Below are 16,051 nucleotides of genomic sequence, written 5' to 3'. Positions count from 1 at the left end.
TCAAGTGCAACTTTCCTTAGTCTATGATCTGCACCTACAGTCCTAATCATCCTATGAGTTCTGATGAGTAGATACAATACTATAAAGATATCTATGCATTATATTTCTAAGGACCCATAGAAGGGTAGGCTGGAAGTAAATGGTCAAGTGTCCAGACATGGAGGTCTATGTCCCACTGCCCTTGACTGTATCCACAGGATGAAGAAAAGCCAACTGGAAGGAATAAGATGTAGCAAGTATGTCTGAGAACTGGCATTTCATAAATAATTACTGCTGCCTTTAGTTCTCTGCGAGTTACTGATAAACATCTTTTCCCCTTAAACCTCTTTTCTCCTTCCCTACTATTATTTAATGTCTGAGTCTTACTTATTAAGTAGATACTAGGATTAATAAAATATAGTCACTGCCCTTAGATGCTCTTAAACTGAATGGGGGCAGGTAGTCATGTAAAGGGATAATAATGACCCCTTCTTGGAAATGACCTGATAAACCACTTCACACTAACGCTAATGACTAGTAGGTAATAGTATAAGCTATTGATTAATATCTTCCAGGGACTTCTGCAACCAAATAGGGGATGGTGCCTTAACACATTGAATTTTGTGTAACTTCAAGTGTTTGCATTCTCACTATCATCATCGATCATGGTTCATATTTCAACATAGCGTAAAAAACTGCGAGTATCCAAGCTTCCCAGCAGAGTTACAAAGCAGAAGGGAACCTATTTTAAGAGTGGAAGAAAGCTGCTCTACCCCACCCAAAATACTGCCCCTGCCAACATTTTGCTGATGTTCTCAATTCAAACTCTTTATAATGAGGTGTTTTTTTTTTAATAAAAGCATAACGTGGAGCAATAGATCATTTTATGGTATCATCTAGTTACAGATCTACTGAAAACAGCTTAGTACAATTTGTGCTCAATCCAGTTTAAATGACTAATCCTGACAGTGTGCCATATCTCCCCCAGTACCGGAAGAAGGGCGGAAAGGAAACGCAGCACGGAGCTGTAATCTAAGTAACCTCAGCCTTTAATAGGTATAATATTAAACCGTAAGAATCATGATTTCATACTTTAGTACATCCTATAATAATATTAGAATTAGCCCTAGACAGGAATGTATTTCTACTCCCAGCTCTGTTAATTATCTAGCCCCGTGGCCTTGGACAAGTCACAAAACTCTCTGACTCTTGCAGTTCTCATCTATAAAAAAGACTATTACGTTCAATGAATCCAAGGTCTGATCTATCTCTAACCTTGCAGAGTAGCTAATGTCTATGGAGTACTTGGAACAAAAAAATTTTCTGGACTCTCTCTGGACTTAACAGTTAAGTTTTTTTTGCTTTTGTATGTCCAAATTGCAGTTTGTTGTGGTTTTTTTTTTTTTTTTTTTTTTTACTAATATTTGAATGAACTTGACAACTTACCAAATAAATTGTCAGAAAGAGAAAATTCATCTGTGGCAGGTAAGTGGGAGTGTTCAATGAGATTCATTTTTGATCCCATCCAAACTTTTCTACTTGAAAATGTATTACCTTCGTTATGGTAGTCTTCAAAAAAATCCCCTGAAAGGTAAATAAATACATAGAGTGTTGGGGAGGGTGGGGAGATGATTAAGAAAGAGAGGGAGAGACAGAGCAAGCTAATTTTAACAAGCACAAAAGACTCCATTTGTAGACATTTTATCGTAGCTTTTCTTTACATGTCTTTCCTTGATAATTACCATTTTTACACTCATTTGGACTTACAAATGTCTAAGATATATGCTTTCTGAATAGATACTCTCTAATTTATCTGGGAAAATACCACATGTTTTCATTTGTTTTCAGCACTTGGAGATTTGGGCAAGATATGATGATATTTTGGATATGTCTATTTTATGTATAGAAAAAACAAAAACAAATATAAAAGCCTTGATTAAAAATGGGGTGAATCAATATATCTTAAATTTTACACTGAAGATGAACATGTCTTTGCAAGACACAAAAATGATTTCAGATCACTTCCTACCAGAATTTTTCATTTTCTTTTTTTGGCTGTACTGTGCAGCTTATAGGATCTTAGTTCACCAACCAGGGATTGAACCCACACCCCCAACAGTGAAAGCATATAGTCTTATCAACTGGACCACCAGGAATTCCTTGGAATTTTATTAAGTTGAGTAGGCTTCATATTAGCAGATAAAAAATTCAGAAGATGTTCATCCAAGATCTTTATTTTTGCCTTTTAGAGAAAATTTAAGGGGCTTACATTTTCATTCTCATGGTCTACTTTGTCATGTATTTAATCTAGGGTAAAAGAAGCTATGGCAAGAAGAAAAATAATGGTAAGTCTCACCCAAACGTCTGAAGTTTCATCCTGAGAAGATGTCCAGGGTATAGCCAAAAGCCCAAGAGATGCAGTGTTCACTTTTACCTATATTTCTAGTTCTTCCTTCCCTCCTTCCAATATGTCTTCTACCCCCTGAAAAAGTAATGAAAAAAGTTTAATAATGAAAAGGTATGTTCTCAGAACACTTTTTTCAAGGCCATCTTCTGAGGATGGTTTTTAAACTCTTAATCCTGTCTTTACCAACAAATCATTTCATTTACAGATAACTACTTATATTTACAACTCAGAAAGAGAATACAGGGGGTTTGTTGGGCAAATATTTATTTCATTAGAACTTCCTTATTATTCACAGCTCTCTGTTTCCTCCTCACTCAGCAAGATGTTCCAGATCAAGCAGAAGTGACAGTTCAAGCAGATATTTGGTTGCTGGTAAGGTAGTCCACCAGACTACATTTGTTGTATGCAGTCATTTATTCATGTTTTCAACAAATATTTATTGAGAAGTTATTCTGGAATAAGCTCTGTGCTGGATCTTTGAAAATAAAATAACAGTAAAAATATCATCCAAGATCTTTGATATCAAGCTTAATGAGGAATAGAGACATTAAAAAACAATCACAGGAATACACAGATGATTACATGTTTTCTTGAAAGCTGCTGATAAAGGCATAGATGAGGATGTTATAGTGGGGACCAGCCTGTATTAGATTCAAGAGGCCTTCTCACCACCCTGAAGTCAGGAGGGAAAGGGATGTGAAAAGGAGTCAAGATAGGGAAGTAGCTGGAGGAAAATGTGTGATTTTGAGGGCAATTTTTAAAGACAAGCAATAATGAGAAAACAGAAACAAAAATTAAGGAAACAATTCCATTCACTATTGCAATGAAAAGAATAAAATACTTAGGAATATATCTACCTAAAGAAACAAAAGACCTATTTATAGAAAACTATAAAACACTGGTGAAAAAAAATCAAAGAGGAAACAAATAGATGGAGAAATATACCGTGTTCATGGATCAGAAGAATCAATAGAGGGAAAATGAGTATACTAGCCAAAGCAATCTATAGATTCAATGCAACCCCTATCAAGCTACCAACGGTATTTTTCAGAGAACTAGAACAAATAATTTCACAATTTGTATGGAAATACAGAAAACCTAGAATAGCCAAAGCATTCTTGAGAAAGAAGAATGGAACTGGATATCAAGCTACCAACGGTATTTTTCAGAGAACTAGAACAAATAATTTCACAATTTGTATGGAAATACAGAAAACCTAGAATAGCCAAAGCATTCTTGAGAAAGAAGAATGGAACTGGAGGGATCAACCTGCCTGACTTCAATCTCTACTACAAAGCCACAGTCATCAAGACAGTATGGTACTGGCACAAAGACAGAAATATAGATCAGTGGGACAAAATAGAAAGCCCAGAGATAAATCCACTCACCTATGGACACCTTATCTTTGACAAAGGAGGCAAGAATATACAATGGAGAAAAGACAATCTCTTTAACAAGTGGTGCTGGGAAAACTTGTCAACCACTTGTAAAAGAATGAAACTAGAACATTTTCTAATACCATACACAAAACACCATACACAAAAATAAACTCAAAATGGATTAAAGATCTAAACATAAGACCAGAAACTATTAAACTTTTAGAGGAAACATAGGCAAAACACTCTCCAACATAAACCATAGCAGGATCCTCTATGACCCACCTCCCAGAATATTGGAAATAAAAACAAAAATAAACAAATGGGACCTAATTAAAATTAAAAGCTTCTGCACAACAAAGGAAACTATAAGCAAGGTGAAAAAATAGCCTTCAGAATGGGAGAAAATAATAGCAAATGAAACAATGGACAAAGAATTAATCTCAAAAATATACAAGCAACTCCTGCAGCTCAATTCCAGAAAAATAAATGACCCAATCAAAAAGTGGGCCAAAGAACTAAGCAGACATTTCTCCAAAGAAGACATACACATGAAAAGATGCTCAACATCACTCATTATCAGAGAAATATCATTATCAGAGAAATACAAATCAAAACCACAATGAAGTACCATTTCACTCCAGTCAGAATGGCTGCTATCCAAAAGTCTACAAGCAATAAATGCTGGAGAGGGTGTGGAGAAAAGGGAACCCTCTTACACTGTTGGTGGGAATGCAAACTAGTACAGCCACTATGGAGAACAGTGTGGAGATTCCTTAAAAAACTGGAAATAGAACTGCCATATGACCCAGCAACCCCACTGCTGGGCATACACACTGAGGAAACCAGAATTGAAAGAGACATGTGCACCCCAATGTTCATTGCAGCACTGTTTATAATAGCCAGGACATGGAAGCAACCTAGATGTCCATCAGCAGATGAATGGCTAAGAAAGCTGTGGTACATATACACAATGGAGTATTACTCAGCCATTAAAAAGAATACATTTGAATCAGTTCTAATGAGGTGGATGAAACTGGAGCCTATTATACAGAGTAAGTATAGAAGTAAGCCAGAAAGAAAAACACCAATACAGTATACTAACACATATATATGGAATTTAGAAAGATGGTAATGATAACCCTGTATGCGAGATGGCAAAAGAGACACAGATGTATAGAACAGTCTTTTGGACTCTGTGGGAGAGGGCAAGGGCAGGATGATATGGGAGAATGGCATTGAAACATGTATATTATCATATGTGAAATGAATCGCCAGTCCAGGTTCAATGCATGATACAGGGTGCTCGGGGCTGGTGCACTGGGATGACCAGTGGGATGGGATGGGGAGGGAGATGGGAGGGGGGTTCAGGATGGGGAACACATGTACATCCATGGCAAATTCAAGTCAATGTATGGCAAGACCAATACAATATTGTAAAGTAAAATAAATAAATTAATTAATTTAAAAAATTAAAAAACAAAAACAAAAAAATAAAGACAAGCAATTTCAGGTCACATCTAGAATATACCAGAGAGATTGAAGAAACAGGAGAGAGTGGCTGTTGAGAAATGATACAAGCTGTATCCACTGTGGGACTGCAGACATACCTGAGTCCATCTGGTGAACCACTGGCCTAGCCCTACCAAAGTCTACTGTCCAATAAGCCAAGAGGCTTGTTAGGAGAAAACTCATCCTAAAGTCAGAGGGAACCAGGAACCATGATCTTCACCTCAAAGTAAAGCCTCGGTCCTTAGAGGAATGTGTAATCCTCAATGTGGCACAGTGTTTGACCAACCTGTATTAGATTCAAGAGGTCTTCTTGACACTCTGAGGTAAGAAGGGAGAGGGGTATAAATAAAGATGAGTCTGGAAATATTGAACTGTAAGATAGAACTTCCAAAAGAATGAAACAGGGAGGAGAGAGCTCATCTCACTTCCATCCCCACCTTCAAACAACTGCAACATATCATAATCACAGAAGCTTTGACTCCAAGGGGACTCTGGGCCTTTCTGGGGCATCTGTGAAACAGTGGTACCATCTAGGTATCACCATAACCCATGGAAACGTGCCCAGCAGAGGAATTGTGACCATTTGTTGGGCACTGCTTTCCCCCATGAACACAAAAAGTAACAGAAGCAGTGGCCAGAGTAGACTTGATGATGAACGAACATAAAGAGATCCCAGGGCATTCCTAAAACATCTGCAGGGAGAGGAGGGCTTTGATAAGGAACTAGAAGTCCTGAGGAGTAAACCAGTAAAAATTCAGTTGTCACTACTGATGGGACCACATTCATACTCATATGCTAGCTGTGTGTGTGCGTGCTCAGTTGTGTCTGACTCTTTGTGACCCCGTGGACTATAGCCCGCCAGGCTCCTCTGTCCATGGGATTTCTCAGGCAAGAATACTGGAGTGCGTAGCCTTTCCCTTCTCCAGGGGATCTTCCCAATCCAGGGATTGAACTTGCATCTCATCCTTGGTAGGCTGATTATCACTGAGCCACCTGGGAAGCCCCTGGTAGGCTAACAACAAAAATCTCCCAGAATCCAGACAGTTGACTAAGTCTGCTCAAATCAGGTCTGTTAGTTATGATTTCTGAAGGGGGTTAGTACAAAGGAAACTCTTTAATTTTTGAAATGGTAACATAAGCACATGGCAAGCAATTCAAACACTACACTGAAAAATAAATCTTCCTTGAGTTCTGTCACCCTTTTCCCTTGCCACCAGAGCTGGTTTCTTGGGTATCCTTCTCATACTGTATCCACTCTTAGCATAAAGGGCCCCATACCTTAAACTGGAGTATGGCAAACTACTGCCTATAGGCCAGAGCTGGCCTACCACCTGTTTTTGTAAAGCCTGTGAACTAAGAATGGTTTTTACGTTTTCATATAGTTGGGAAAATATCAGAAGAAAGAAATTTCATGACATGAAAATTATATAAAATTCACATTTAAATGTTCATCAACAAAGTTTTATTGGCTCACAGACACATTCATTTGTTTCTGGACAATCTATGGTTTCTTTTTCCCTGCAATGGCAGAGTTGAATAGTTGCAACACACACTGTATGACCCACAAAACCAAAATTTACTATCTAGCCCCTTTGTGGGAAAAGATTGTTTCCTCCTGCCTTATATAAAGAATAGAAGAAAAATTTAAAAATCAAAGTAATATCATAGTAAACTATGAATAACTATAATGAGTACCTTGGGGGTGTGACCCCACTTAATTTTATACATATCATGATAGTAGACTTTTCTTTGCCTCTTGACAGATCCTTCCTGGATTTGGCAGCTTTAGTCTTAATTATCCTGTGATTTAATGAGCACCTTCCATGTACGACAAAGGTCCATATTGTCAAAGCTATGGTTTTTCCAGTAGTCATGTATGGATGTGAGAGCTGGACCATAAAGAAGACTGAGTGCCAAAGAAATGATACTTTCAAACTGTGGTGCTGGAGAAGACTCTTGAGATCTTGCACAGCAAGATCAAACCAGCCAATCCTAAAGAAAATTAACCCTGAATATTTATTGGAAGGACTGATCCTGCAGTTGAAGCTCCAATACTTCAGCCACTTATGCAAAGAGTTGACTCATTTGAAAAGCCCCTGATGCTGGAAAAGATTGAGGGCAGGAGGAGAAGGGGGTGACAGAGGATGAGATGGTTTGATGGAATCATCAACCAAATGGACATGAGTTTGAGCAAACTCTGGGAGATAGTGAAGGACAGGGAAGCCTGGTGTGCTGCTGTCCATGGGGTCACAAAGAGCTGGACACAACTGAGAAACTGAACAACAAAAACTACGTCTGAAGCATTTAGCAAATGTTTCCACACATCTGTGTCTTCCTTTCTCCAATACTCTTCCCTTCCTTTGGGGGAATTGCTTCACAATAGGAGAATATCTCCCTGGAAGATCTAAGAAAGATCGTAGCTCTGGAGTCTTTTTTCCTCCTTGATTTCTCTCTTCCATACAAGGAGTCATTTTATAGGTTGAGAATAAGAAAATGAATATTCTCTACCTTAGTGACCTTTGAATTTTGCTTGCTTACCCCCAAAAATGAAGTTTTAAAAAAAATGATATGCTCCCTCAACACATTTTTGGGTTGGCATCTAAAGTTTTCTACTAAAAAATAAACTAGTTCAAAAACTGTAATTGCTGATATATTGCAAAAATTGACATTTTTACATGTTATTACATCACTCAAATCTCTTCAATTAAATCTAAATACCACAGCAACTTAATAATCTTCTTCATCATTCTAAGAAATACAAGGAAATGTTCTTTAAATATTGGGAAAAAAATTTAATCATCCCTGTCCTTTTTTGAGTTCCCATTGCATTCCACTACACTGCAGAATTTTATCCTAACATATGGTTGAATGTCTATTACTGAATATTCTATCATATTTTCTATAACTAAGTTTTGTATACAAATTTGGATTAAAAAAATTTCTAATGAATTCAGTATTTTAAATGTTTAGACAAATTTTTTCTGGAGTAAGTTTATTACTAGCTATTCATATTGGTGCTTAGTAGACTTCCTCTACAAATAGGGTGGCTCACCCTCTGTGTTCCAGAGCACAAATGGAGGCAACCATCTAGTGTGGAGGAAAGAGCACGCAGATGAGGAAGGAAGACGCCACTGTTGGGTGACAGCCAGCGCCAGCACTGGCAGAGCACACACACCAGGGGAGCACCTTCTTAGAAATACAGGTAAAGGTTCTGGCTAATAATGAACTTTGAACAACTGCAGAGAGAGCGCCTAAGCATCTCTGAAGTTAGTGATAAAATCCCTGCTAACAGAAAGCCATCCTTTCTATTCAGGTGAATTCATGCATGTATCAACACACAAAGCATTAAGTTAGGAATCGCAGCAGATAAAGAAAAATACCTTCTCTACCTTCATGCACTATTTTCCTGAAAAGCTGTTACAATTTATTTTTCAAATGAAAGCATTTTTAAAATAAGGAGGTCATTGCTAAAAATTCAGACAACAGAGAAAAGTATTTACAAAATGCCAAGTGGCATTCTATAATTTTGCTCCAATTTACACTCGTCCCAGCAGTGGATCTGGGTGCCTGACTCATCACACCTTCATTGGCATTACTTGCTCCCACTTCAAACATTCTTTTCTAATGTGCCAGCGACAATTCTATCCCACTCTATTAAATTATATTTCCTTGAATATGAAGAAGTTGAAAAGAAATGTATTTTACATCATTATTGTCTGTATGTGATAGATATTTTTTATGTCCTTTGCACCTTTCTATGGAAGTTTGCTTTTTTTATTCACTTAGAGGAGTTCTTTGTATATTGAGTGTACTAGCATTCTGATATATTTATTACAAACATTTTCATTTGTCTTTTAATTATCTTTACTTGAAAAGATTTGCACTGTATGTAGTTAAATATATTAGATTTTTAAAAGCTTTTTAGTTTTAGTTTTTGGTACAGGGTGATTTTTCTGAGAATTGCTTACTGAATACTTTTTTCCTTTTCCATTGATTTATAATTTTTCTTTTATTGAGACTGAATTTAGTTTCCCATTGATCATATAGTTACATCTGCATCAAGATCACCCTTTCCTATTATTGTTCATTTGTTTTCAACCTTTTCTAAGATATTCTTACTTTCTTATTCTCTATGATAAATTATCACATCTTGTATCACATTCTTTAAGAAAAGTTTCTTTGGGAGTTTGATATGGTACCAAACCTATATATTTAGGTAGGAAGATTTATATCTTTATAATATTCAGTTTAGTCTTTTAGGGGCAAGTTGTGGCTTCATTTATTCAAACATGCTTTTATAACTCTCAATTTTGTACATTTTCTTTCATGTATGTCCCAACTTCTCCAGGAATGCATCCCCTATCATTTATCTTCCCTGCTCCTCATGTGGTCACTAATGATTTAAGTTCATCTGTTGTCTTCTCCACTATATTGTAAACTCCCAGCAGGCAGGAACCATAGCTATGCTCCTTTTGTATCCCCTCTCACAGCTGGCAGAGTTATGCATACACAGAAATAATATCTGTGGCCCAAGACAGATGTCAAGAGGGATGAAACATGAGAAGATTAGAATGAGGAGGGAAGGAATGGGAGTTTGGAATTAGCAGAGAGAAACTATTATATACAGGAGGGAAAAACAACAGGTCCTACTGTATAACACATGCTTTCCTTGTGGCTCAGCTGGTAAAGAATCCGCCTGCAATGCAGGAGACCTGGGTTCAATCCCTGGGTTGGGAAGATCCCCTGGAGTAGGGAAAGGCTACCTACTCCAGCATTCTGGCCTGGAGAACTCCATGAACTGTACAGTTCATGGGGTTGCAAAGAGTTGGACATGACTGAATGACTTTAACTTCATTGTATAACACAGGGAATTGTATTCAATATCCTGTGACAAACCATAATGGAAAAGAATATGAAAAAGAATATATTGAACATGTGTATATGTACGTGTGTATAACTGAGTCCCTTTGCTCTACAGAAGAAACTAACACAACACTGTAAATCAACTAGTGCGTGTGTGCTCACTCAGTCATGTCTGACTCCTTGTAACCCTGCGGCCTGTAGCCCACCAGGCTCCTCTGTCCATGCGATTCTTCAGGCAAGAATGCTGGAGTGTGTTGCCATTTCCTCCACCAGGGGATCTTCCTGACCCAGCGATTGAAGAAAAGAAAAAGAAGAAGACTAGAATGGAGAACCAGTGCTGACCTTTCATAGCTTCATCTATAACCTGCAACTACGCACTTAACACTCTGCCCCGTTATACACCCTCAGCTAAATGTTTAAAAATCAAAATAATAGAATGATGTAAAATTATAAGGTAATCTTTCATAAATGTCCATAGAGAAAGTGACAGGCACAAAAATTTGACTGCATTGTTTCCAACAGTAAAAAAATAAATAAATAAATAACACTGGAAACATTAATAAATGTCCATTAATGAAAGAGTACAATAAAGAAATAGCATATGCATAGTGCTGTAAGTATATTTGTAAGTGCTATACAGCATTTAAATAACTGGACTAAGTATTCATTTGGATAAACTGAATAACTTCATATTGAGGAAAAGAATCAGGTTGCAGAGTAATACATGTAGTTTGATATAGTATATGTAAGTTTAAAGATAAGCAAAACAATGCTACATATTAATCCTGATACCCTAATGCGAGGGTCAGCAAATACGAACCCGAGGCCAATTCTAGCTTGCCCAGAACCAAACATGCCTTTCTGTTTACATATTGTATGGCTGTTTTCACACCACAGTGGCAGAGTTAAGTAGTTGCAACACAATTGCATGTGGTCTGCAAAGCCTAAAATATTCACTCTCTGGTCTTTATAGAAAAAGCTCGTGATCCCTGACTAACCTGTAGAGACAAGCCTGGAAGTGTTGAATCCACATTTAGGACGTGGTCAGAATGACTGGGTGGATACATACGGAATTTCAAAGCATCTTTAATGCTCCCCTTAATCTAGGGGTTAAATACAAGAAAGCTGATGATATTAATCAATGTTGTTCATATTGGAAATATTTCATAATTTAAAAGAATGAATGAAATTATATATCTGAAGAATTTCCTCATTTATAAAGATATGTAAACTCAAACAGAGATTTTCTCTTACACACTCTTAAACATACAAACACACACACACACACATTTTTGAGGCTTTGAGGAGGAAGTAATTCCTAGCTATAAAATATTGGGGACTTTTTAACTGTGGTCAATGAGGTGCTGCTGGAAATTTTAATAGCACAATAAAATCTATGTTCAAGAAGCTTACTCTTATGAGAAACCGGGACAGGAGGGTAAGCAGTGAAAGGAGAAGGAAAATTCAGGAAATTCTCATTCCGGAAGTGAGATGATTAGGTTCAAAGCAAGGTGGTTTCTGTAAAGATGGAAAGGAAGTGACTTGAGTACAGTTTACAGAGAGGAGGGGGAAGAAGAGAAAGCAGGCTATGATACAAAGTTTAAGACTCCGGTACTGGTGGAAGCAGGGACAAAGTGTTTATTTTACTTTATGTTTATTTGTACTATGATGTAATGTAAGCCTTAACTTAAGGGCCCAGGAATCATTTCAGAAGTGGTAAGCACTATTTGTTTTTAAAGTGATATGACACAGAGTGACTGGTAGCTTGGACTCCTACTTTCTGGCTATCAGTTTGTACTTGTTTAGATAGTGTGTGTCACAGGGAGTTCATGGTGGATGGAGCTTCTCTGATTTAGCACAACCCATTTGGAAGAGACCTTGGAAAGACTCTGCTGCAATTAAACGGCCTTGACTCTGATTTAGAAGAATCTCAGCTCTCAGAAAATGAAGATAAAAAAACAGTTTCTTGTGCTGGTTCCCCATGAACTCTCCACACCCAAAGTCACCCTTCTCAGTGACATTTTTCTCAGATAAACCCAGTTGCTGGTGGTAAAGCATACACTTTGTGGGACATCTATGTAGTTCATTCACAAAGAGCAATAAAAAATAAACTTTTTCTAACCATCATCATTTCATGCTCAGCAGAAGTCCTGGATTCAGCCCAAGGCTGAAAGAATGTTCCTAAGAGAAAAGAGAAAGGAGTTCTAGAAGAAAAGGTTTTATTTCACAGGGGATTTGGTTTTCCCAGAAGTAATCAAACCAAAGTGATTCTTTCCAGGGCCAAAATACAGATTTAGAAAAACAGATCTTTTCCATTTAGGGCAGAATGGATACTTGTAGATGTATGGTTTGAGTCCCTTTACTGTTCAACTGAAATAATCACAATATTGTTAATCAACTATGCTCCAATACAAAATAAAAAGGTTTTTCACAATATTGTTAATCAACTATGCTCCAATACAAAATAAAAAGTTTTAAAGAAAACAAACAAACAAACTGTTCTCATGGGGGAAAAAAGGGAAAAGAGAATAGATCCTTTCCGAAGTTGAGATTTAAAGGACAATGTGTGGCCATTGTGATCACATTATTCTGAGAGTAGTGCCCTGTAAGAACTGGATGACCTTTATTGCTATCACAGTAACCTTTACATCTTTTGTGAAAATAGATTAAAATAATATCTACTATTTTATGAGTACTTACTATGCGGCAGCTTTCATGCTATGTTATCTCATTTGATCTGTAATAAACCAAGTAGGTAATAATATATACGCTTGACAAATGAGAAAACTGAGGGTCAGAGAGATTAAGCAAACATTCCAAGGTCATGCTGCTAGTAAGAACCAGAGTGGGGTGTAAACCCACCACCTAACTCTAAATTCATGTTTTCTCATGCAACTCTCCCACTGAGACTGTCATTAACTACTCAGCAGTGCTTAGTGAGGGTGAGCTGGCATTTCTGCAAGGTCAATTCTGCCTAGAGCATTTCAACACTATCTGTTTATACGCACAATTAAGTAAGCCTTTACAAAGTTTGCCTGTCATATTATTTTGCTTCTTTTCAAACTTCTTTGCTGTTTCTAAAGTCTTCATTTAGGGACTTCCTGGTCATCCAGTGGCTAAGAGGGCCTGGGTTCAATCCCTGATCAGGGAACTAGATCCCACACACTGCAACAAAGAGTTGCACCTCACAACTAAAGATCCTGCATGCCACAACTAAGACTCAGCACAGTCAAATAGATAAACAAACAAAAAATAAATTATTTTTTAAATAATAAAAAATAAAGTCACCATGTAAAGGTACACTTCCTTCAGGTGTTGTACAATAAAAATATTTTTGAGTCAACCAGACCTCTACTTTTGAGCTTCTGTGCTTTGGAGGTTATACAATAGGGCTCAAAGAGTGGCTAACCTTTATTTTCAACTAAGTGCAAAAGAAGCACTTGGAATAAAGACCCCCAGGGCCATGAACTCGAGAGTCAGGACTCTTTACATTTTGCACCCTAGGTTATCTCATTTGTCTTATTCTAGTTCTAGGCCTCCTTTTCAACCTTGACCAGGGCTGATTTCCAGCAAACTATCATAGCACTGGGCACCTCTTGGAGTATGCGTCCAGCTGTAATTCTCCATTTGTTTTTGTGGTGATTTGGCTGTCGGTCACCCCACTGGGGGCTTCCCAGGTGGTACTAGTGGTAAAGAACCTGCCTACCAATGCAGGAGCCGAAAGAGATTTGGGTTTGATCCCTGGGTAGGGAAGATCCTCTTCCTGGAGGAGGGCATGGCAACCCACTCCAGTATTCTTGCCTGGGGAATCCCATGGACAGAGGAGCTTGGCAGGCTACTGTCCATAGGGTTGCAAAGAGTCAGATACGACTTATGCAACTTAACACGCATGCACGCACACATCCCTACTGGACCATCAGCTCCAGGGGTGCTCACCCTGGATCTCCAGTCACAGTCCGTGGCCAAGTACACGTTAGATACACAGTTAATTATTTGTTGACTGATGAACAAATGAATAAGTGAACTAAACACATAAACAATAAATAAATAATATATCTCACCAGATAACCATTTTTAGAATCAGTCTTATTTCAGCCACAGAATCAACAGTAAATACAGGTGTAGGATAAAAACACATGCAAGAGCTGAAGAAGCACTTTTTTTTAGTCACACAAAAAAACCTGACAACTAAGGCTGCTTCCCTACAAAGGAGTACTAATTAGTGAAGTGAAAATCCGTTCTTGTTGGAAATCTCTTAAGCAGTGATCCCCTACATTTTATACTTGGACTGACCACCCCAGGAAATAGTTTTAATAATCCTCCCAAAGCTCCCTTTGTTAATTTCTCTTCCTGGAGAGCTACCAGGAATAGTTTTTTTGTTCTACTTAACATTCATTCTTAACAGCCAGGGAAGTTTCTCCCCATTATCTGCTATAGTCAAAATGGTCAAGACTGACTTGTTATCTTCTTTTCAAATAATTCATTAGATCTTCTGAAATTTTATGACTATTACTTTTTAAATCAATTTATGTGTAATTAGAGGATAATTGCTTTACAATACTATATTGGTTTCTGCCTGCCATATTTCAACGTGAATCAGCCATAGGTATATGTATGGCCCCTCTCTCTTGAACCTTCCTCACACTTCCCACCTCATCCCAACTATTATTTATATAAATCATTTGTTATTTGTAAAAGTGGCCACCATGGCCTCTCCCATTCCCTATGCCCTTTTGCAATGAGGGTTTGCCACTACCCATCAATAGGTGAAGGCTATTTCCGCAGCCCTTGAACCTGAACTGGTCTGGTAACTTCCTTGATCACTAGAATAGCGGAAGTGATGTTGTGAGACTTCTGAGCTTGCCCTTAAGAGGCACTGCAACTTCTGTCCCCTCAGTCTAAGAATGCTGCCGGGAAAACTGTCACATTATTTGTAGATGCCCCAGATACAAAACCTGACGGAGAGAGCACTCAGCTATCCAAGCTGTCACATTTGACAGTCACACCAGGACCCCAGACCTGTGTGAGGCCATCTTGGACTTTCTGTTTCATTTGATCGTCCATCAGAAAGAATCACTTGAGTGAGCCCAGGCAAAACTACCAGAGGAACTGCTCCTCTGACTCACGGAAATATGGGAATTAAGTCATTAAACTTTGGGGTAGTTGTTACAAAGAAATAAACAACTGCTACAGAAACCTGTACTTAGAAGGGGGATGATTTTAAAAAAAAAAAAGAGGCTAAAACAAATAGCTTTGGCTTTGGGATTAGGAGGTGGACAGAACCTGGAAGGGCAGTGAGGACATGTAGAAACTGGAAGGGTGGGGAGGAACTTACTATAGGAAGCTGAAAAATGAGTAGGTCGTATTTTGCACTCTCTCCTGCCACCCATCCCCCCACCTCCCCAACACACACAGAGGGGCAAAACTGTTCAACTTGGAAGATACACAGTTTCCTAATGAATCTGTGGGTTTTTGTTTGTTTCTGTCTGGTTTGGTTTCAGGAGTGGCAGAGCCTTTTCCCCACTGACCTCCAAGTACCTCTGTGGCTCCCTTTGGGATTAAGGAGAACTCCAAATAGTAGGGTGAATGTGTCAAGCGGTGTCTTTAGCTGTGAATGATAGGTACATGAAGACAGAGAGGAATTAGGAAGGAGCTATTCGTTTTAAGCAGGATTTGAAGTGACAGCATAGTACAGCATTTTGGGCTTCCCTGGTGGCTCAGTGGTAAAGAATCTGCCTGCCAATGTAGGAGACCCAGGTTCGATCCTTGGGTCGGGAAGATCCCCTGAAGGAGGGCATGGCTATCCATGCCAGTATGCTGACCTGAAGAATCCCATGGACAGAGGGGCCTAGCAGGCCCATAACGTCGCACAGAGTCAAACACGACTGAAGCAACTTAGCACGTGAGAGGTCCA

At 38.3% G+C, this 16,051-nt stretch overlaps 1 protein-coding gene across 2 annotated transcripts in view; it reads right to left on the bottom strand.

Moving 5' to 3' along the window:
- Nucleotides 1–16,051, bottom strand: part of NR1H4 (nuclear receptor subfamily 1 group H member 4) — an 81,077-nt gene that overhangs the window by 59,291 nt on the left and 5,735 nt on the right. For both annotated transcript variants that reach the window (XM_043441597.1, XM_043441598.1), the window contains exons 2-3: nt 2,336–2,461; nt 1,426–1,563 (exon numbers count right to left, since the gene is read on the bottom strand). In XM_043441597.1, coding sequence (XP_043297532.1) covers nt 1,426–1,504 — 79 coding nt within the window. In that variant the 5' untranslated portion in view covers nt 1,505–1,563; nt 2,336–2,461. The remainder of the gene's footprint in view (nt 1–1,425; nt 1,564–2,335; nt 2,462–16,051) is intronic.

The sequence above is a fragment of the Cervus canadensis genome, chromosome 21, assembly GCF_019320065.1.
Source record: "Cervus canadensis isolate Bull #8, Minnesota chromosome 21, ASM1932006v1, whole genome shotgun sequence".
In the NCBI taxonomy this organism is placed as follows: Eukaryota; Metazoa; Chordata; class Mammalia; order Artiodactyla; family Cervidae; genus Cervus; species Cervus canadensis.
Note: the sequence above shows the minus strand (reverse complement) of the source record. Positions and strands in the feature narration are given on the sequence as shown.